At 43.3% G+C, this 23386-nt stretch overlaps 3 protein-coding genes across 3 annotated transcripts in view; all 3 read right to left on the minus strand.

Moving 5' to 3' along the window:
* Window positions 1-10940, minus strand: T265_08638 (hypothetical protein; the record flags this gene model as incomplete). Its single annotated transcript, XM_009174504.1, has 5 exons — window positions 1-241; window positions 305-482; window positions 4774-5100; window positions 6963-7052; window positions 8950-10940. 5 exons carry the CDS (start codon window positions 9688-9690, stop codon window positions 57-59), a joined length of 1521 nt encoding a protein of 506 aa, XP_009172768.1.
* Window positions 10941-14273: 3333 nt separating this feature from the next.
* On the minus strand, window positions 14274-18216 carry T265_08639 (hypothetical protein; the record flags this gene model as incomplete). The annotated part of the gene is made up of 2 exons (XM_009174505.1): window positions 14274-14526; window positions 18095-18216. 2 exons carry the CDS (start codon window positions 18214-18216, stop codon window positions 14274-14276), a joined length of 375 nt encoding a protein of 124 aa, XP_009172769.1.
* A 1510-nt stretch (window positions 18217-19726) lies between these two features.
* The window catches only part of T265_14634 (hypothetical protein), a gene marked incomplete at both ends in the record, with an annotated part of 11612 nt that continues 7952 nt past the window's right edge, over window positions 19727-23386 (minus strand). The window contains 2 exons of the mRNA XM_009174520.1: window positions 19727-19815; window positions 20544-20747. Of these exons, the coding sequence (XP_009172784.1) occupies window positions 19738-19815; window positions 20544-20747 (282 nt within the window). The remainder of the gene's footprint in view (window positions 19816-20543; window positions 20748-23386) is intronic.

Genomic DNA, 23386 nt, shown 5'->3' on the forward strand with positions numbered 1-23386 from the left:
ACTCCCATTATATACAGTGAAATATTGTCAAATACTTCAAAGATTTCAGCTGAGTTTTATGTTGTCCGCTCCGTTCCGATCGACCTAACGAGTAACCACACGGTTCGACTTAACATAGTTGAAAGAAACGCCAGCCAAAAGACGGAGACTATAGCGCACGAAATTGCAGCTGTACTAATACCGGCTGCCATAGCATTTTGGCGGATGGCAAAGTAGCTGTTCATATACAGACCTTCAGAACCTGGACGAATAAAGAAGATCGTCAATTAAGCAATAGACTGGGTGGAAAATAGATGAGACCTACGTGCGCAAGGATGTGGGGCGCAGGAGGCATACTCTATGGACGCTCCAACGCAGTCAAACTTTTTCTCCACTTCCGGCTTCATGGACTGGCAGTCTCGTGAGCGCACACTGTAGCGGAGATCACCACACTGTGGTCTGCATTTGTCCCAAGGTGACCACTGTGACCAAATTCCAACCCACTGGTTGCACGACGGACCTTCAAAACCAGGCATACAGAGACAAATGGCCTGGATAAACGAAGCAGGAGAGTTCATGACACCTACTGTGAAACATTTTATGTTACTCTTTAAGAAATAGTCATTATGATATCTCCATACCTAATGAAACGCTGATGATCATATTCCAACGGAAAAGGGGTGTACTGTCAGTGTACAACATATCTATAGCAGCACCCTATATGTACACTAATTATTCAGACCGGCCGCTGCGGATGTCAACATCGACTATAATCTATTTGACACGGACCCAGAAAACCTGACAGTGAAGTTATGGAGAGGATGAGACCCATGTCAGGGTTGGCGTTGTTGTCGAGGAACTAAACTGAAAATAGTTACCGTAAACAATCCGCCGACGGTCATCGTGACCATCACTCTCTCAAATTATACGATGTACATGAAACCACCTTGCTCCCGGTGAAAGTCAGTCACAGTGATGAAGAAGCCTGGAAACCAGCATTTATGAGAAGTGAGACATGAATGTAGATGGCTAAAGGGGAATCAGCAGGATGCGTTATAGATATGAAGTATCTCACTAAGCGGTAACTGTATCTTAGAGAATAAACCCATGTACCAATATACTTTTTCAACCAGAATAAATAGAAAATATGTTTTAAGGTCGCCTCCATGGACCATGCAGAACGATGACATCCCACCTATAACTACACGAAAGAATTCAACTAGCCTAGGGCAGCAATACGCGTCTGTGTTAAATGGCCGGGGCTGTCTACTGGAATGTCGCTTTCTCTTAACAACGCTGCACCTGCCCACAATAGTTTCCTTTTGGAGTTAGTGGTCAGTATAACGTAGACTTCTATTCATCATCATCATTATCATTGACATCATCATCATTATGACCATCATCATCGACAGTGCAACGTCTGTGTACGCCTCGTCTGGTGAAATTGGACATATATGCAAAAGGTGCTGGACTGACTACTGAAGCATCTGGTCTGCATTTTTCAGCAACGAAATGAGATGAGTTGACATGTCCCAAAGAGAAGTCACCTTGTGAAATAGGTGTTTTGACCTCTATTCGACGACCACATATGGGGTTAATATCACCAAAATCGGCGGCAGAACAAATGCACAAAACTGTGATAGCCACTAGATGTGATATTCATTGACAAAATATTCCATAGTGTTTGAGTGGCTTGGCCTCTTGCTAGAGTAATAATCCAGCTCTTACAGCGTAACTGATTTTACACACAAGTTTCATTGTTGTATGAGCTACTCTATGGCTTAAATAGCACCAATTTTGTGACCTTTTTCGCGTTCCGATACTGTCCTTTAAACGACTTCATTGAAGTCTCCATATATATCCGACCTCATCCTTGCACAGGTATTGTCATTATCTCATACCGATTTCGATTAAAAACCACATCTTGTCTAAATGTCTCTCGAGAACAGGCCTTTTTTTACGTTTGAGTAGTTCCAGGGTCATCACGCCGATAAGTCGCAACGCAAGTTCGACTTACGCTTCTGGAGACCGTAACCCAAATAAACTGTCGCTGTCTGAAGGTGTAAAATAGTGTATCAGCCTTGAATTGGAGGGCCGTTTACCTGCATACTGTCTTCAAACTTTTAGCCATGGATACACTGACAGCATAGGGGGGCCTGAGTGCGTGCAACGTTTTCCTAACCACAGTGTACAAGCAAATGTTTGGCAACAGCTCATACCCGCCACAGCAGAAAGCGAAGCACATAGGGTTGAGGTTAGGGACTTGCACTAGGCACATTCATTCACTTTCTACCTTTGATAGCTCTAAACGTTCGAGAACCACAAAATACAGGCGTCTACAGTCCTTGTTGTCGTTCACCGAGCCAGTTCTCTACCAACTGGGCTAGCGCGGTCGGCATCCCACATCTCACATTTGCAGTTGAGCTAACGTGCAATCGCCATACCTGGTCCTTTAACAGCGGTCTTGGATTCCATTCTCGTACACGGACTTTGGATTCTGGTGACGTTTAGCTTTTGAGAGCACATTCAAGATTTTTCAAATATCTCTCTCACCTACATCGATCCAAAATTAGTGCCCTTTGATTACCTGGCCCATCACGGATGCCAAACGAAGGGTCCAATAATGAGTGTCACAAACGTCATTTGTTGATCTAACAGGCAGAAGTGAGGCGCTTATGTTTTTTACTCTCAGATTCCCCTCTTTCTCCTTACACGAAATTGCTGCAGCAATCGATTCGTAACTCAGTGGAAATGAGTCAACAACTCGGAAAATGTTGGAGTCATTTGGTTTTCAAAGTTAATTAATCGCGATCAAAGTGTTTTGGGGAAGCAGGATGCGTAGGTTGGGTGTCATATTGTTTCTTCGCCAGGTATGGCCACAGTGAGCCGTATCCGTACTTTTCTTCGTGTGCCCTTTTGCCTGCACATGGTGACGGATAAGAAAAAGTTCTGCTATATATGCTAGATAGATTTCAGAACAAAACTTCGGAGAGAATTTTGACCTCGCTAGCGTGGAGTCTAAGAAATGGGCTTCAAATTACGGTCTTCGGTCAACGTAACAACAAAGTCTTCCTAGTTCTAGGCATTCAGCTGACTGGACGATTCACATATGTAATATTTATGAATGTCATGCGCATAGCACTCCCGGTGCAATAAAGTCGAATTGTTTAGGCCAACTGCAGTTACTTCGAGTCGAGCTTTTGGATCTGCCTCGGCAGTATGTGTGGAGCTGTGTAGATGATGCTACACGATCCATTGTGGTTGACAACGTGGCCTACGATGACTGGACACGAGGGAAAGGAACTGTTGACAGGTCTGATAACTTTCTTTTTCTTCTCTTGAGCTGCCTGGTCGTTTGTCAAGCATATCTTGTTGCACAACAATAAGGGAGTAAATTGCCATGCTTGCACACGGGCAAGCTTCGTGTTTTTCGAATTTAGATTGAGGGCCTTGCCTCTAGTTAAGTGGGATGGCCGCCATTAATGTGCATCATGAGTTGAGTAAAGTCGCAAGAAGCCGTTTTGCAAAGGCGTACTCAAATAAATGAGCCTATTTCCTACTTTCGCGCACGCAGGATGTTGCAACACGTCTCCCCATATACGAAAAGTTCTAGACACCGTTACATTTCAGTCCGTCCTCAACTTCTGACGCGATAACCTTGGGAGAACAAATCTGTCATGCCTGCTTCTGTCTCTGAAATTCTATTACTCGCCAGTCATGCTGGGGTTTTATAGTCTGTCGAATGCATTGATTTGTCAGATTATTGTTTTGAAATTTATCAGCATTTAACTTGACTGTAAGCCATGTAGACGAAATAGCCTCTTCAAACGCCACAGTGTGTTATCCCGTCAACGATAAACTTTATTGCAGCCAGATTTCCTCATTTCCACAGCACCCATCAATAATACGTCATTTTGCACATTTAGAAGGTGGTGTCGCTGCGAAATCACTGTTTCATCGGGTTAAAACTACTGAATACAGACTCTAAAGTGGTTTCTTTACCTCTGCATCATTTGGAATGAATTTAGATGTACTACTGATGCCAGGGTATTCAGTCTTGGTCGTCAAAAATGCCCCAGATGGTATGACTGGCTTCTTAGAAATAATTCTCTTACATTTAGAGTGCTTCTAGTGCACTTATGTAATACCTTCAAGATGCATGTTTCGGATGAGTTTATAGACAAGCACAGCTAGATCAACCAAGGTTCGATTGCTCTATACTGGCATCTACAATGACAACTAACTCATCAACATGTCTGCAGGTGGTCTTTGTTCAGTTTCTAATATCTGAACACTAACATTTCGGTGCTAGGGATTGAGTCAAGAGTTATACTAGAATATTCGTGTATCTACGTTTCACTAGAGCTATCATTTATGGTGTTCGCTTCTCTATATGTAACTGTGGACCGCCTAAGCACTGTTAATTGGTTGTTTGTGAGTCCAGAATTTCTAATTGGTTTCTGTCTTTTGAAAATTCCTCTGCAAGCGCCAAACCAATTACAAAGTCTTGTTACTGTGATGCTCATAGGAAAAGATGAAGCATACGATATGCAGGAATTCAACACAATAGGATTCGGGGCTTGCATCTGTTGACACCTGCACCTTCCGTACAAACTGCTGATATTGAAGCTGGGCAGAGGTGGTCGCCTCGGAATAATCAGCACTACAAAAAAAAATCATTTCTTCCAAGTTATCGTCTACTAGTTGTTCCTTATTGTTGTTCAAAGAGGTATTCACCTAAACATAGCAGTTAACTTGAGAGTGTGAGCAATCAGGTGATAGTCTTCGACCTACTAGTTTGCCAGAAGCACTGGAAACACAACGGCCATACGTGCAAATGATTGAATCACACGCTGATTTTCTCCACAGACAGTTATCATATCCAAGTGTGTGATTCTTTTGCCAGTGAACACCGTCACAAATGCACATGTAATGCACTGTTCCATCTGCTAAGATTTGCCCCCGGCATGTGTTTCCGTTATGAACGTTACAGGCATCGTCTCCGGCCAGGACCATGCCACCACTGGGTAGCGCACTATGTTCAATCTTCTCAGTACAAGGGTTTTGTTCCTGCGAACAACTTGGCCCAGTGAATCCAGGTTTGCAAAGGCAGATGGATAGCTGAGGTAGGGTGAGACAGAAAGCAGCGGTAGTTGCAGTACGTGAACAGGATGCATCCATGATATTGAGAATTAAGGAGAACAATGATCCACCCCTGAGTTTCACGTGATATCTCATAAGTAGTCTTAGACTCCGCAAAAAATTTAATGTTTCATATGAATAACTAAGCTTCCAGCCATAAGTCGCCACATACTTTGGCATAACTGTCTAACTGGCATTTGAGTAAATCCGTCAAACTCCGCAAAGTGGAATAAAAATGATGAAGAGTTTTCAGCAACCTTATGAGCAATGTATTACGTCTACATAAAATATATATCGTGATATCCCAAATAACGTGCCAGCTGAAACATGAAGCAGCCTGGTGCAGCACCTTCAGCTGCCTAACATCATACACGAGAGTTTTAGCTGGGTTCCAGATGAATCTCCTTTCAAAACACAATTTGTTTGCAAATGAGTATACTTCGCTAGTTGAGTGCAAGTTGAGTTCAAGCAGAATCTAAAGTTGACAGAAGTTCTGGGACTGTAAGTCTTCCGTTCTAACTCCAAATGATCGTAGACAATTTATGTGATTTTCCAACAGAACGGTTCAGAAGTAGCCTGAAGGTAGAAAGCTCTAAATGAGGCATAAAGAGGATCCACCAATTCTTCATATTGCTATATTCGGCTGATGTACGCGGTCTTTCATATATAACCTCAAATGATCATTGATATGTACAGGACGTTGTGATAGGATATGTTGAATTCAGCTCACTTAAAGAAGAGATGATAAAAATAGGCAAAATAGAGACTGAATTTCGGCAAGAGGTCGTAGAATGTAAGCTATAGAACTACGTTTACGATATCGAAAATAAGTTGCAAATTCTGTACTCCCAACAAGTCACCGTAAATGAAGGGCTGATCAGAATCACATTGGACATTTTCGGTCCAACGCTTGTGAAGCACAAGGAAACTGGAAAAACTCCCACGGGATTTCGCGTAAAACCCGCCGCCAGTGAATGGTAAGTTTGAAGCAGCCACATTCGTAACGACTACCTAGCCATGAAATAGTGCCACTTTACCAACAAATACAATCCTCCGCATACCAATTTGGTTTTCTTGTGAGATAAATCTGAACCCCAGATAAACCTCTTGCTTGTGGTATTCTTTTTGATTAGCGTGAGAATAAAACCGAAACGGTGTTATTACTTTTCAGTTTTTTTGATAGTTAAAAAACACGCTGATTTGGGTTGGTTAAGTCATCTGGAATAACAGGCACGCGAGACCTAAGCGTATTGTCAGACGCCGGCCTATTGGTTAAGTTTTTCAGTCATCTGAGTTTCCGGATCCATTCAAGCATCGTTAATTTGTGGCCGTCAGGCTTTGGATTGATTCCCCATGTTCCGTGCAGTTGCGCAGCATCCCGCCATCGGAGTATCCGAAAGCGACTATGGGGCTGGTTGTTTGAAATCTTCTTTCGATTGCGCGAGCGAAAAGTGAAATCATTCGTTTCGGTATTCAAAATTCTAGGTCGCACTGCGGTTCTGTGAGTTGAACTCAAACCAATTATTGATTTCCAGAGAACGAAATGTCCCGCAACAACATACAGCGGATTGGCTACTCCCTACTACGCTTGGGCAGGGAAGCTCAGTGTCGAAATTCCTACATCAACTATTTCATGTGTTTTAGAGAAGATCGCATCAGTCTTTCGCAGTTCGCCCAAAATCACCTGGGTAAGAAGGACTTCATCGGAAATCTTCTGGTTTTATATACCACTGACTTGTACGCCATTACGCAACATCAGTAAACACTGGAAGTGTAGTGATACTAATACTTCAATGACAGAGATAAAGATAATGAATATCATGAAAGCAAAACTAACATACTTCGTCATCGATCGCCGAGGGATAACAAGAAAGGGTGCCAGTTTTGTAACACTTATCTTCACATTCTGTCGGTGTCCAGGTATTCGTTATCTGCATACAAGAGATAGTGAGAACGTACAATTCTAAGGGTGCATAAATCGCCCACGTCCACCGTTCACTTAGAACTCAACCCCTATCACTTGCATGCTTCTTACGAAGAATCCTTACCAGTCCCGGAGTTGCAATACCAAAACTTCACCCCACTTTTTTGTTATAGCAAATGACATTAGAAGAACATCCACACATGATATCTAAAGGACATCAGAGTGAGATGCGAAAACGTTTCATTCTTATACAATAATCAGATGTGTGCTGTGTACCCTAAGCAGGTGCCGTAAACGTGCATTCACAGATAAATGCACAAAACATTCGAACTGGTTCGAGCGTTTCAATGTGATTAACAATCTAGCTACTTATCTCCGATATGTTGTCCTTCAACAGATAAGTGTGCACGTTCGGCAATAAATCATAACCATAAATCATCTGACAGACGCTAAGGGATTATGTATTTACAGTCTTATTTTTCGGTTAAGTCCGTTGAACTGGTCTTCCACAGGGTAGAACAGAAAGCCCAGTAACGTGGACCACTTCACGCCCATTGATGAGCAACAGGGCGTAATAGGGTAGGTTACATGAAACTTTGGTTATCAACCATAAACTGTTAAACCATGTGTTTCTGGCCGCACTTCCAAAGTGAGGTTGGCTTTTGTCAGCTGTCAATTTTATTGCGCAGTCTGACTACTGTTTAATAGGTCAGGCAGACTGCGCTGGAAAGCCAAAAAGTACACGTTAGTCCTCATAAAACCAAAGTTTTCTGATTGCATGTTGAAAACTTTCTCAGTTGCAAGCACCAACCTCCCCTCCCGCGAAGTTGAAAGGTCGATTTCTGACATAACATGGACTTGCGATGTCATCTTCAAACCAGCTGCTGGTTTCTCAGCACTAAGATAGACAGATGTAGTTTTATGCTTTGTTCTACCGTGATGGGCCTCGCGCAAACACACATGCCCAACCGACCAGCTGACGACTACAGCAGTTGACGAACCATTGGTGTGTCTCAACATTCGGGAATGTATTCAACAAGCTACCGCAGTTTATTTCATTGTGAATACATCACTTTAGTGATTAGGTTAAGGTTACAGGCTCAAGCAAGACAACCCAAAGTGAATGCTACCAGATGTAATGGACTGGTACCTTCGTGTAATGTAACATTTGGCGGCATTGGGCTACTCACTGCGAAATACGACGAATTCATCCCCTCTTAGAATGTCGGTGAAACCTTCAGTTACGATCAGTGAAGGAGACATGCGCGATTCGAAACGCTGGTTCTCAGAAAGCGGTAAAGGAACAGCTTCTGTTAATCAGATTGTTCATGCTTTGCCTGTGTATGTGTATGTATGTATTTATAAACGTAAATAGGAATTTGGTGTGTCCTAATAACCCACCCAGTCAGAAACCAGTTCATGAACAGTGCCTCATTTCAAATTCTTCATCATAGGCTTTACGTCTCACACATGTTGCATAATGGCGATAGCTGCCCAAGATTTGTTCATTGATGATGGAAAGAAATACGGTTGATTGGCTCTCCATGGCCAGTAGCTTGTGGTATCCTCACCTCATAGGCCCAAAAATTGCAGTGAACTTTTCATTGTGGAAACCTGGAAGGGACGCTATGCACTGAGAGCAACAACTGGGACTCACGGACCCCATTGTTCCTTCCCCGAAAAGAGCCTTACTTCGGGTAGAACCTAATTTGTTTAACCGCAGAAATTGCGTTGAAAGCAGTTTGACTGTCTTGGAGTTCTTACTTGTTAGGAGGCAAGTAATAAAGCCAGCCTTCCAGTTGTGAGCTGTATATTTATGTAACACATCGAACCATGTGATGCTGTATACTAGGTTGTTCGAAGACCTTTGTGATGGAGAAAATAAATTTACAGTCAGCACTTACTCGCGCGACTTCTTTTACTGGCAAACATGTGGACATCTCTTCGTTCCATACCTGACCGTTGGGACACCTACAGCGGAAATGATGTGCAAATATCCCTCTGGGTGTACAGTGTTCCAACGCACAAGAGGTTTGAAGTTGACATGGGTTGGGACAAAACCAGTTGAACCGTTGATCCTGCTGCTCGTACAGTACTTTACAAATGGTCAGGCAGCTCATGGCGAACAGTGTGCGTGTGCTTTCCAGCCAGTCACCATTCTTACTGATGAAATTTATAAATAGTAGTGAATGATTCCGGCCAAATGTAGTATTTTCACCTGGTAGGGAGAGAAGTTTCTCAAACGCTCCGTAAAGATGAGTCCGAACCGTTCTGATACAAGCAACAGAGACATTGCCGTCCAGACATTCCAATCGCATAATGGGCTTGAGTGCGTTCATCACTTGTGAAGAAAAAAGTGATTCCAGGGTATGATATTTCTTCCCCAGAGTTCCAAGTGTTAAATCGTAATGTTCGAACGATAGGCGAGGTGGAAGTAGGTCATTGCAAAACGCATCGCGTAAGTTTATTTTCTGTGCCGAAGCGTTATCGAACAACGAAGAGGTAAATGCCACTCTTAAAAGCAAAGCATCAAGTATTATCCACACATGATCTAGGATACCGGGGGTAGTTATCATCCTAGTCATCTGATCGACGCGGCTAAATTCAAAACAGGATCGATCAAAAAGCTTCCTATTACCAATCATGGAACAGCCTGCAAGATTTCAGTCTTGATGCCATCTCGGCTGGAGTAACCTAATGTTAACCGCCAGTGTTTCGCTGTTGTGTGCTGTGAGCTTCTGAAGATACAGCCAGCATTTTACATTAATGGCTGGAAAGGAATAGAATGTCGATCGACTACTTTTTCTCGTTAAATTCTTGTGGTCCTGGACACAACAACTAAAAAAACCATGGAAGTGAAATATTCCAACTGGTCAGAGAAGCAAGTCTTGGACAAATAATAGCTGATCTCTTGGTGGAACATGCTACTCATGAGGCTGGTGAGAAGCTTTCTATGGCCGATTTTGCCCTTTCTGAGGATCATCAGGTAGGCGCATTCTCCTAACTACTGTGAACATTCTGTTCTGAATGAACTTTAAATTATGGGCAACTGGGAAGGTAGAGTCATTTGCTATGGAACTTGGTGTCAGCGGGGGACTAATTCGAAACCCAGCCGAGTCTCTCTTCTGTGATATCTCTCAGCTGATATTCCCCAGCAGTCCGGTCTCCCGTTAAGATCAGATCGGTTTGCAAAGGAGTGCACGGTACGAACAACTATACTGTGAGTAGCTGGTTCTTCTGCCTACTGAAGCAGAGCTTATCAGGGCCTTCGCTTCACTGAAATCTCAAATTTGGCTAGACTTACTGACGACAGCTGGGTGGGCGAAGAATGGAACGGGATGAAAGGTCCTTGTCAGTTCAGTTCATCCTAACTATATATACCAGCAAATTAGGCGGAATCTTTCCTCTGCTCTTGTGGTTGGTACCGTTCAAAACGAAAACACCCATTCTCTGCAAAATGAGAAGTATGAAAACCAAATAAAGTGGCACAGTGACTCGCTTTCTTGTCCCGTTTAAAGAAGAAATGTAGTACCTTAGTACGCAGTTCAAAACACCTTGATTGACCAAATAAAACTCTGAATACCCTTGGAAACTTGCAGATTCCCAAAGTTAGTTTGGTCTAAAAAATTGACTTGCGGTCGAGGAGGTTACCGATATCTCTGAACTGCCATACTGTACCGTACTGTGGAGGTTCACTACAGCGACCTGGAGAAGATTAAACGGTTTTTTCTACCCTGAAGGTAACACTGGTATACCCAAAGCACAACATCTCGGACAGTACGTTTTCAGGAAGATCAGATCGAAATACCTCGGTCCCAAAATTATTGGCATCATCAGCATCATCAGAGGTCCAAAAATCAGTCTTCAGGACTATTCAGGCTGGAAAGCATGTTCTGTGCACAAGTCACCCCACAAACACATCTGTGATACTGGCAACATTAACATATATCCTTCCAAAAGTCTTTGATCCAGACGTAATTAATATCACCAATCCAAAGCTGCATCTGAGAGTAAGGCTTCCATTGCCAAAGTGATGAGATAGAAATCATCTAGCTTATGAAAGTGACATTATAGGAGGCTTATACATTCACAAAAATGCCGCAAAGCTTGATAAAGATTGCTTCATTGGATGAAATACTTCACTCTACGTATGAGTTGCGTGGTCGAAAGTTTTGGCTAAATTAAACATACTTCCTTTTGCAATTAGCCTTGGAAGGCGTCCAAATCAGCATCAGGTTAGATTGTTCGGGGATTTGTGACTTCTTTGGAATCACGAGAAAAAGATATCAGTGAAATGCCTAGGCCTTGTATAAGAAAACACGAACTTTGGAGTAAGGAAAGTTTTTAGTATTTCTCAGACCACACTTCAGATCAGATCATGCAGAAGTCAACAAGGAGCTTGACCGTTTCACAAGAGAGAATTATCTATTTCAAAAATTCCAACCAACGTGGAAGAACCGTACTTTAAAGTTATTCTGAATTTGTCACCTGTATGTTACTCGAATGCTGCCTCACTTAACAAGGATAATGCTAGAATACCTTCAAACTCATTCAAGGCGATTGGAGATGATCTTAGACTGTTATTTTTCTAATCTTTCTATTTGATTTTATTTCACGTAACTTGATAAAACAACTAGCTACCGTAGTACCTTTCACACCACTTGGTGTCCAATCTGCACACGAAAATGCTACAAACGTACAGCGTAAAGCCTGTGCTTCTCGAGCGAGGAAACCTTCAAGGAAAGCCTGATCCTTGCTGATCCCGGTGGCATGCTTTTTGATGGGATCACTGCGCAGTATTTTCCCATGCGTCATTCTAATTCCAGCACAGGTGGCAATTTTTGGCTGAACGGACTAAAATGCACTTGACCCAGTGAATTCCTTTGTTAGTTGCAACAATTTGAAGCATTGAGGCCTTTTGCTAAATAAACCTACAAGGATACGATTCGTGTACTTCTTCATGTGTTTAGTTGTAAACGCCACGAAGCAGCCGCAAACCAAGCTTAGTGACGTTTTTGACCTCGCCAGGATAATTAGTTAACTCGGAAGTCTTCAAAACCTTGCCTCTTTTTCTTGCTACAGGGATTTAGACCTTGACACCAGCACCAGCCTAATTGTCAGTACTCTGGGAAGCTTTGAGATGCAACGCTTGGAATGTTGGGAAACAAGCGTAAAGTTGAACTAACCCAACATAGACGCGACCACGTGAAGCTGCGTAACATACAAACGCACCTACCTTAGTAGAACTGGCCGTGTGGGTTATCAGCGTACCCCCGGTTCAACTGGTAGACGTAATCTTTTAGAACCGAGATACCCTTTTTTCAGTTCCTACTAACTACCTCTCTGATATTGTCATCCTTAATGCTGTGTTAATGGGAAACGTTCACATAGTGTCTCGGATGAGGTGCAGCATTGCGTGTAATTAACGGATTGTCTGATGACGCCGGTGCATCGGATGTGAAGGGGCGACTAGTCCGGCGCTCATTGCTACATCACTCTGTTTGGGTTGGTTATCGGCTTGCAACAGGCCTTTGCACGTTCGCCTGCAGATATTAGTCCCTCTGGTTTACCTGGGCTCCAAGGACTTGCGCGCATCACAAAATTCGGCTCATTACAAACGGTCTACAGCTTTCTACTATGCGCGCGTCCAGTGGTTTGACTATGACTGACCAGCAAATCCGATTCGGATGTCGGAAGGTGGAGGGGTTCCCGCACACAGTGGATACTACCCGATTTCAGGTCTTCTTTGTGTTTAGTCGGAGACACAGTAGGATACGGTTGCTATTCGATGCCAACGACGTTCTCACCGTCTCTCTTCATGTTGTCTTGAAGGCCAGTACTTGGTTCTTCCTCCTTCTCTTTTATTCTTTTCTAGATTAGGGTCTCACCTAGATTACGAATTGACAGCAGTGATTCACCGGCGTTTAACATAAGCGAGATGCTGTAGACGAAGAAGGTGGTAACATATGGGAAATAAACGTATTACTCCTTCTAGAGATATTTCGTAGCATTCCCTTAAATTCCTTGAGAATCACCCACAGGTCTTGGTGAAGTGACAGTTCGATTGTGGTAACAGATCTGTGGCCATTTTAAAACAGCTCCCATATAACTGACAGTACTGAACTGCTTGCATTCAGAAAAGATGTCCATGACATCAGCTCAATGTTGCCGACTAATCGTTGTCTCCTAGTGTCACTGTTGGTGCGATCCCTCACTGCCTTTGTTTCTCAATAGCTGATTCAAATCAAATTTTCTTGACAACATCAACCTAAACCCTTGGCGTTTGACTTACCTCCGAGTCTTTCATCAGAACGTTACCTAGTTAGTGGACTCTTCATCGGTATGTTATCAGAACAAGTTTGTCCAGCCACTCCTTTGAGTATACCTTCTTTTAGGCACTGAACCACAGACTATTCTGTAAAGGGATCTGTTCGTTAACTCCCGCCAGTCAACTGAAGTTGGATAGCTGTTAGAGGCTCCTCACAGTAGAGTAACTTCTTATGGTTTGAACACAGTGTTTGAAGATAGTGTTACTTGTGTATACGTCATTATGGAGAGTATTATTTTCGAAATCAAAACAGCGAATGAGAATTGTTCAGTACGTAAGTGTTCTTTGAAACAACTAAAACTCAATAAATTTATAGGTGTTCACTAAGTTAAGGCTCACAGAGGGCTATCGCATTTTGTGATTTTGTGTAGGATGTCTGCTTCATGTGGTCGTCGGCTCCGTTTGATGAACAGCCGCAGGTGTTAGCGTTTATTCCACAATTGTGACTACAGCTACATTCTTCTCTGTTTCTCAAAGCGGCGTGAACCATCGAAGGTTACAAGTGTGCAGGTATTTATCGTCGGGAGATAAAATGTTGTGAAGTCAATCTGAGGCTACAGAAACTGTTGAGGCCTTGAGTGGTACAGTGTTTTGGGACTCTAGTGACCCGCAAATAGCTGGGCTTCTTGATGGCGTCGAGGCATCTATTCCGTGACAAAATTAGTCTTGTGCGACCATCATTCTACGCACAAGATCACAGTAAGTGCTTGATTGTGATTTGAGAACAATGAGAGTAAATTACCAGCAAAGAGTGTGTAGGACCTAGTTGTTTACTTGAATCTACTAACGAACCTTCAAAATCCCAGGTTCCAAGCCCTCGATGATGCTTCCCAGATAAACAAGAGCGAAGCTGGCAGCTGTCAAGATGGGTGTTTTAAATTCTGTTCAAGAGATTCCCACCTAAGGGGAGCATTGGGCTTGAGTTTCTCTTCTATTAGAGTTAATTAGCGGTGGATATCCCAAGCCGTGCCAGGGTTTGAAATCCGGACATCTGACATAAGGGGCGAGCATTACTCCGCCAGCGCATGCTCGACGCATCTGATTTTTCATGTCTGAACAGGCAAATCTATTCACACTTAAGCGATACGGTTGGCTTACTTGACTCCTTGGACGGCCCAGTGGCCGTTTTGGCTGTATCGATCGGTTGACCCGCCTGTCAGGGCTTCCCAGTCAGGTAGCGCCAAGGTCACTTGAAATCCGCTGGACAATTTTTTGTTTGTTGGTGTTTAAGGGGCTCGAAGAATTCACGGTCACGTCATTCTCGTAACAATTCTAGTGAGTTCACACTAAAGGGAGTGAGTACTGAACTCAAGTTGCTTTTGGGTGAAGCTAGTGGAAATACCTTTGCCTCGCATATCAGATGTCCGGGGTTCAAACTCCTGCATGGCCAAGGACATGCACAGCTGATGAGTCCTAATCAAAGCAACATTCAAGTCCAGTGCGTCCCCCATTTGGTGGGGACCCACGAGACTAGTTGCGCTAGGACAGCTTGTTTGGCAGTGTTTCATATAAGACTTTAGACCCTGAATTGAACAGGTATCCCCCTGATCAAGGCATATTAGCTGTTCCACCGCCTATTGTCTGACCCAAGGTTTCAAACCCATTGGTACACACGCGAAAGGACCTTGTGATTATCCGTCCCAGTACCCCAAGCATATTGGTGTTAACAAGAAGACTTAGGGTGAATGGAGACAAACACCTCACTAAGACAGTCGGTTGCCTGACGGAAGATTTAATCAATCAAATGAATAGGCACGTACAGACGATGGGGTGTACGGATCGAACACAGTCAGCTAATTCACACACAAAATACATTCACTATACCTATGTCAGGTTGTACCACTACTGTGTTGAAAACAAAAAATCTACGACATCGACTCGCCAAGTGACTGAAGAAACTAGGTGAGCACTGCGTGGCTAGAACCATCTCTTGCGTAAATTGGACAACTAAACCAACAATCGTTTGCCTTTTGGAAAACGGTGAAACAAGACGAAAACCGCATGAGGCAATTTTATACTGCCAACTCTAAATGCTGATGAATTAAATAAGTTGGGTTCTGGACAGTTTCGCTTGTAGATTAGGTGGTTGTTTACCTGTTCGCCGGGCTCGTCAGTTTCCTCGCAAATGTTTCCCTACCAATGGTGGAAATATAATCTTTGCGCGTTGAAAATTTTCATTTATATGACCCTGTAACCGGGTATTTCCGCCAAAATAGGCAACCACAAAGGCCTCGACTACCACGAACCTGAATGACTCGCTTGCTTCCACGACACTCCAGGCGGGTCACAAAACAGATTTATTCGGTATCAGCGTTTATCCCAAATTGTCCTTCTGTATTCGCAGTTCGGGACAAAAAGGTAACACTTCACAACCACTGACCTCGTTCCTTACCACAACTCTAACCATGTTCTTTCATCACATTCGCTTTTCTTGGCTCCATTGATTATTGATTCACTACCTGTTATCATCCCATTTCACTTCCACATTACTTACTCGACTCACTCTTTTCTGGTGATACCCTTCCACTAGCTATTGTATTTCAAGTGGTTCTCAATTTGTTAGTAGTCTGACTTGGAATTACTGTCCAACTTGTTCTTCACTTTTCCAAACTTGGTGAACATTTCTCCCCAGTGAGGTAGGACCACATTTACCTCCGCTCTGTTGAACAATTTTATTTTCATCAACGTTGGTGAAAGCACCCCACCCCTAACTGTCCCGGTGACAAGGGAGACGTGTCCTTACCGGCAGTCTGGAACATCAAAAAGACGCGCTTTTACTGACCGCCGGCAAATGTAATACGTTCAAACTGAAACCCCCGGAAGATCTAATACCTCAAGTTTCCAGAATTTCCACTCTCATTATTCAAACTTACTCTACAGCCTCTCGCTTTCACCAACCAGCACGAGAAAGACTTACCAATCCGTCCTCTCGCTCGAAATTTCAGAGCTGCTAGCTCGGATGTCTTTCATAAAGTGAGTGAATTGGGTCAGCGATTCACTCATGTCGGGAGTCTTACTCATGATTGATGATGACATGCGCCCGACGATATTGCACCCATAATACCGACGTGAGATGTTTCAACAGCAACAGCATTTCCCCTCATTGGTATGTACAGGATAATATCTCTAAGTGTATGCACTTCAATTTAGCAATCGTTTGAGCTCAAACAAACTCGGCTTAAGTGCAAGCCCTATTGGAAAAGAAGACAAATGTTTATGTTGAATCATTTGGCCTCTGTTCGAAGCAGACAGTATCGACTTCATTGAGCTGCAATAATCATTTTACCTTCACGAGTCATACAGTGATCACAGCTAGGGAGGCCCGTTGATTGGTTCGTGTTTTATACCTCAAACGTGCGGCAGAAATCCGCTATCCGTATTGAAAACGAAGTGAATTTCCTCAATAGTATGGGGACATTGGTCAAGAATCACCGAATGCTCACTTTCGACCACCGTTCTGGTCTGATGGGTTACTTTCAATACGGTTTTTCCTGCTTGCGCACTAACATGTCACTCACTTGTATTACAAATGTGCAAAATTAAATTGGTCTTATTGTGCGAACCTACAAAGCCTCAAATGAACCTCTCACCCATATACCAATGGTAATATTTGTTCTCGGTTGGAGTGATCTGCTTTCACGGTCTCCGAGAAAGTTTTAGTGCATACAAACAATAAGGCCAGTTGAAGAGAACACAAGCACAACAGAAATCCTGTTGGATTTCGGTAATTTTATCCTATTCCCAAGATAAATTTCGACCTCCCTAAACATATACCGTCCGTTTTGATTGGAAAAACATCAAAGGTACCAGTGAGACGAATTCAGTTTAGTATCAATGTTTTTTCCCAACCTATTGCTGAAGTTGGATCACTCGAAATGAGACAGTTCTGGACGTAAATTCCACGAGTAGAAGCGCGTTTTCGACAAGTGTTCTACATGCCAAACAACTATGAAACTCGCGTCTAGCTCTGCTGTGTTACTGAAATTGATCAAAATCTTTTGAACCAGACAACAAGGCACTGAGATTCTAAACTCCAAAGAACCGCATCACGGCGTCAGTCACTTCGCTCGATTGTTCAAGCTGTTTTTGAAATGAACTGTACTTTAACGTCTCCTTCGTCATTCATGCAAGTGACAAGTGCCTCAAAAGATACACCTTGCTCCTGCCACATTAATCACGATGAACTCTGTTCGCCAGTATTCTGATAGGGACGCTTTTGAAGTCGCCAGCCATTAATGGTACTCATTAATAAGACTACTCCGCATTCTGAAACATCTCACTGTCCCATGCAGTCTAGCGGAACCCGTTGAAATGAGGAAACCTCATTTAGATGGGTCGATGCAAATGAGTCAACTTAAGCGATACCGGAACCAACACCATCCTGTATTAGCATTTGAGTATGGCTTAATAAAGCGGCTGTACTAGGTGAAATCTATGTGATATGATGTATAACAGCGAGATTTTGACCTGAAGATTTGGATTATGTCCATTCGTTCATGCCAGATAATAAGTCCGCGTTCAGTATTAGGATTTCTCAGATTCTTTCAGCCAAGAACCATGTAGTTGAATACGGTGATAGTGATCATACTGCGGTCACCGAAAAAGATAAAAGTTGAGAGTGTCGAGGAGTGATCGAGTGAAGAGCATCAATGGTTTTGTATGACCCATTTCGGTGAGCGTCTTCGATCACCGGCGAAGTGAAGCTGTAGTCTGATACGTACGTCATTGAGACCCAAAAGTTCCTCATTTGGATGATACCAGTGGAGCACTGCTGGCCTTCAAGAGGAATGCGTTCACTTCCTGTCATAATGCCATCAAAGCTAATGCGACTTCTGAAATGCATTGTATTCCACAACTTCCAGTGTCATTCCGTGATTTCATACAGGCAAAGTTGAAGGTTGTACGTCCCGCAGAAAATCTTCTCATTGTATGGACGTGAAGAAAATGCATAAGAATTGGACAACCTTGGCTAGCCATTTTAGTAAGGCTTGAGCTTCCTGCTCCCCCTCGGATCTGAACACCGGGGTTCCTGAGACCTTTCAGTGTTCACTTCATTTCTTCATCAATGATGAGACCAAAAAAATGGACCGGATATCCTTGTCTGACACAACTGCTTGTAGGCAACCAGTTAGTGAGCTCTCCACACAGTGAAGCGTCCAGGAGTATATAAGTACAAACGGCGCAAGAAATTTTGAAACCCACCCTGTTGCAAAGAACTTACTAGTCGAAAGAATCGAACACGCTTTTGAATCCCACGAACACCAAGACTGTAGGGCAAATATACGCATTACACTGCCCTAGCACTATCTGAGAAGAGTGATCTAGAAAACCAGTGCGGGTCAATAAATGTGTCCATTATCAAAAAGGGTACCCGTGTGACGGCGATACTACTGATCGGGAGGCACGCGAGTAGTATGTGTTGTTCGTAGAATTTCGCTCTGTGTCGATTGAAAAAGGGAATTCTGTTGCGGAGTTCGTGGGGCCACTTTGTAACATTTGCTTGGATCTGATCAACGAATGGTTGGAGGCAATGAATCTCTAGGAAGACTCTTTCGGGAGATCTGTGTCCAGTTTTTGTAACTAAGATGCAGATTAGAATTTTGCTTCCCTGTTCTATGGTCTGTAACTGGTCAGTTGGCATTTCTGAATAAATAACTCCGCAGCGAAGGCCTTCTTCCTTTCACCCTCAGTGAATATGATATTCCCAGAAGTGCCAGTTTGACTGCCACTTTAACAAGAAATTTAAAATCGCTGATTTTTTTTGCCGTCTCAAGGCGTCACCGGACCGTGAGCAACAAACGGAAGTTTCGCTGAGTGGTGGCTTTGTAGACCACAACCTCACACTCCGTCGATGGCGTTCGTGTTATCATCTTTCCACATTTCCCGATTGAGCGTCTGGGGCTGTAGGCACCTCATATTGCTTGTGGTAAGTTACATACAAAACCCTTCGCCATCCGGCCTTTTTCACTTTAGAGCTTTAACTATTATGGTGGCAAAAGGGGAACGATGGGCCGGAAGTGATCTCCAAAAATAGATTAATCGTTTGCCTTCAGAACAAAGCGATATTGGTTAACATGTCACAATGCCTAAAACCCTTATCACTACGTTTGGACGACGAACTATTTACGTGCCATAAAATACACAACACTCGACTCCCTTCAAGAAACTCGGACCAGGTTCAATCTACATCCTCTTATCTTCAATAGGTCGTTATGGTTCAAAACCATCGCTTGCCTGTCCCTTCCCCTCAGTTCCTTCAAGGATTGCCTTGACTCAACATATGCATTCAAATAATTTAGTAGCAAGGAAGTAAAAAGCACTCGTGACTGATGGAAATAAGCAAGTTATATTTACAAGAAACGAGTCAAAAGTCCAGAAATGCATTGAAAAGCTTGCAGTTTTCCGGACTGATGGAACCACCTGGTCGACAGTCCTTGCGGCACTGAAGAAAAAGAACAGAATCTACAATGACGAGATATGCACAGAGGTCCAAATGACTTTTAGAAATATGATCGAATACTGCTGAATGATAACACAGGTCACCCACTAAGCGAATAATGTTATGCTAACAGCGGTAGTATATGGTACTGAGAACCATTTGTAAAAATAATATGACGAATCAGTGAACGTCCTCATGATAGAATACCTTCATACCCTTAGAGGGCGGTTTTCCCTCGTGGTAATACTGGTATGACTGCGCAAACAGGCTCAAAACACGAAAAAGGTATTCTCAAGGATAGATAAACCTGAATCGTGTAACCTCAGGAAATAATTTTTTATTTCTAATACGAAGGAGTTAAATGCATCGATTGGCAAGGTGACACTCAGGACTAAAAATCTTCCTACTTTCAGAACTGAAAAAGTGCGTGAACTGACTAACCTCCGAGATTTACCACGTTGCTTGAATTAATTTCGACTTTAAATTGCGGGCTTGTTGACCTTTGTATCCGCTCCGAGCATCATGTTAAAATTTTAAAATGAATTTTAAAATAAAGCTCCTGCGGTAAAGACACTCAGCTCACCCACATTGTAACTTGACCTGAACCATTTAATGGTCAGTTGTTGAGTGCATTAAGTCAGACCCAGGAAAAATCTATTTTTCTGGTCCCACTAGGAAGAAAACAATTGACAGATTCGATAAGGAAAACGAACAAAAGGCGTCTATCTTACCATGCACACTGTACAAGGGAGATGTGCCAGCCCAGCTGTGCTAGCAGTTTGAGGAGCAAGACGATACATGGTGCGCATAGGAGAAAGACACCCACTGGACGCTGAGATGTTCCGGTCAATTTCTGAAGTTATGCGACTTTCAAGTTCTCCACCGTACTTCAGCGCATCTAGAACACATTGTACATCTTGCAGGGTCATTGTTACCTTCAGTGTCACGGCCGTCCGAAAAAGCATAAAACAAGAGCTTAAGTTGATTGTTACAAGCGAATTTCAAGAAAACGGACTAAGTAGACACAAATAAAACAGGTGGGAACATCAGATAATATAATAAAAAAATTCAGGTTGCTTCAACGGCTTTCCTTTTCTACCACATAACTCTTGAACTCAGTCTTCCCCAATGTACAACAAATTTTAATTAACAGTCGAGAGTCTGGCAGTCAAAACATATAATCTAATGGTCGAATAATCACCGGTAAACTGTTCTTAAAAACACGTTGTAAGATTCGGGCGGTTAAGGGTCCTACAGGACGATTGGAGCTATCGGACTACACGCCGTTGGTATTCAGTGAACTGTAGGAACAGACGGATCAGGGCAGTAGGTGCTGTATTGAGAACTGGCCAATCAATAATAGTGCAATCGGTAGGGAAAAAAGGACAGTGAAGCGGCAGGGCTTTGGATGGGGACAGTCAGACAGTGCAAACAGGCCTTATACAGAGATAACGGTGCAGAAAACAGCCAGCACTTTTGGAAGGCAAAGGAAACTGTCTAGTCTTTAGCCGACGGTGCGACGCAGCACCACGTGAAACGTGTCAGATCGGTATGCGCACTGAGGCGCGTTTAAAACAAATCTCAACAAAGACTATCGGACAGAATGTAATACAAACCTAAGTCCAAAATAGGACGGCGGAATTCTAGTTGGCGCAGGGAATAGTGCGCTCGTCTCTCATTCGAGGGTCCAGAGTTTTATAGCCGGTCGAACCGCTTTTCTGTCGGAGCAGACACTCAGAGATAAGTATTGATGCGAACTTGCAAGCGAAGATGAACAGGCAACAAATTCTTGACATAGGTATCTAGGGCGTAAGCAGAACCTAAGCGGGAGCGAACCAAGGAAATGGGCAGCAAGGAAGCGAGGTGGCGTAAATCACGCTACTCACGAGTAGTCAGAACAAATAGAAAAAATAACCACCAGCCACTGCTGATTCGCAGGAGAAATCAAAACACGTAGTGGCAAACAAAGTATAATACAGGCGTATCACATTCAACCGTAACAAGATGATCCAGGGTTGATTATCACTCGATAAGTAGACGATAAGTGGACACATAAAGTATATCTTTTGGACTAAATGCTCCACCAGTGTTCCCCGATATAGACCTGTGTCATATCACTTCAGTAGGGTTTTGCAAGCGAAGCAGGACTTTTTTGGGGGAAAAATGTTCACATCGCACTTCCTGGACCAAAGCTTCACACCCAAAGTGCGAAAAGTGTTAATTCGTTCAGCTGTATTACCCTTCTAGTACATTACTTTCCTGCTATCGGAAGCGGGTACGAAGGAAGGAATACTGAATTTGCCCAAGCCCAACAGAAAAGCCAAGAAGTGTATTCAGACTATGGAGTACCCGGTCAGGAGTTCGTAGGTGACCACCATGCTATTTTAAGCTCATTTTCCATGGAACTAACTACCCAGTTTACAGGGTTTCAGTTACCTACGTGGCCTCAGAACTCCGTCAGCTCAAGAGCTCTCTGTTGGTGCACAACTACCGTTCTCAGAAGGTTTTCGGAAATTCATAGAAATCGTTCAGCAGTAGCGCCCTTTAGGTGCCTAACCGCCATGTCATCAGAAGCATGAGGGCTCGGATACTGGCAGGTTGTCCAAGCCTAGACAGGGAAGTCGAGATGCAGAGGTCGGGTTCGAACCACGGACCTTCCGGTCAGTAAATTCGTGCTAGGAGCCACTGAGCCGACAAAATACTGATGGCTCGAATGTGTCAACTGGTTCGCCAAAGTTGGCAATCTCATTGCAAATGTCTTGTGAACAAAATTGAGGACAGCAGTGCACGCTTTGATTAGTACTTCCTCCTTGTAGTTTGAAAAGGGCAGTTGATATTTCTCGATGCGACCAGCTGATTAAGGTTCACCTTTACCATAATTTCAAAGGTTCTCTTTACAATTTGCGTTGCTTTGTGATCCGCATCCCTTACATTTGACCAGCTAGTTGAGCGCTTTATTTCCAGTAGACTTCACCGAAGCTACGGCTGGTCCGTTCACAAGCCGCAGTGTTGTCGTCTGTCTTCATCCTACTTATCTGTCTATCCAAATACTTAATTTTAGCAGCCCTCTCCCTGGGGTTTGTTTGGCTCGTTTCCAATTTCTGGCGCGTTGTTTTGATTTCCTTGAGCTTTGTTGGCTTGTTGCACTTTCTCGACTTATTCCTCTTCACAGCGACCGATTCTGCGTTTGACAGGTTGGTCGAGCTTGGTTTATTGATTAGAGACATACTCCAGTGAAAATGATTTAGCCCCTAGAATCCAGTCCCCCTATTTCCTTCTGATCCCTTGTGCAGTCTGGCCTTTGTAAGTTTGGAGTTCCATTATCCTTCACTGCAAGCAGTGATGATGTCGCAACGATTAAGGGCGAAAGGATTAGAAGCAAACTGCCAAGCTCGGCGAACAGATCAACAGGCACTATACAACGTTTTATTATGAACCTAGACAATGTGATAGAAAAACCAGAGGCAGGGTCGAACTATGGTACTCACTGTCAGCAGTCCGTGTTTCAACTGCTGAGTTAATCAAAATGTCATCATCATCATCATCATCATCATCATCATCATCATCATCATCA

This window comes from Opisthorchis viverrini (assembly GCF_000715545.1).
Source record: "Opisthorchis viverrini unplaced genomic scaffold opera_v5_233, whole genome shotgun sequence".
NCBI classification, from domain to species: Eukaryota; Metazoa; Platyhelminthes; class Trematoda; order Opisthorchiida; family Opisthorchiidae; genus Opisthorchis; species Opisthorchis viverrini.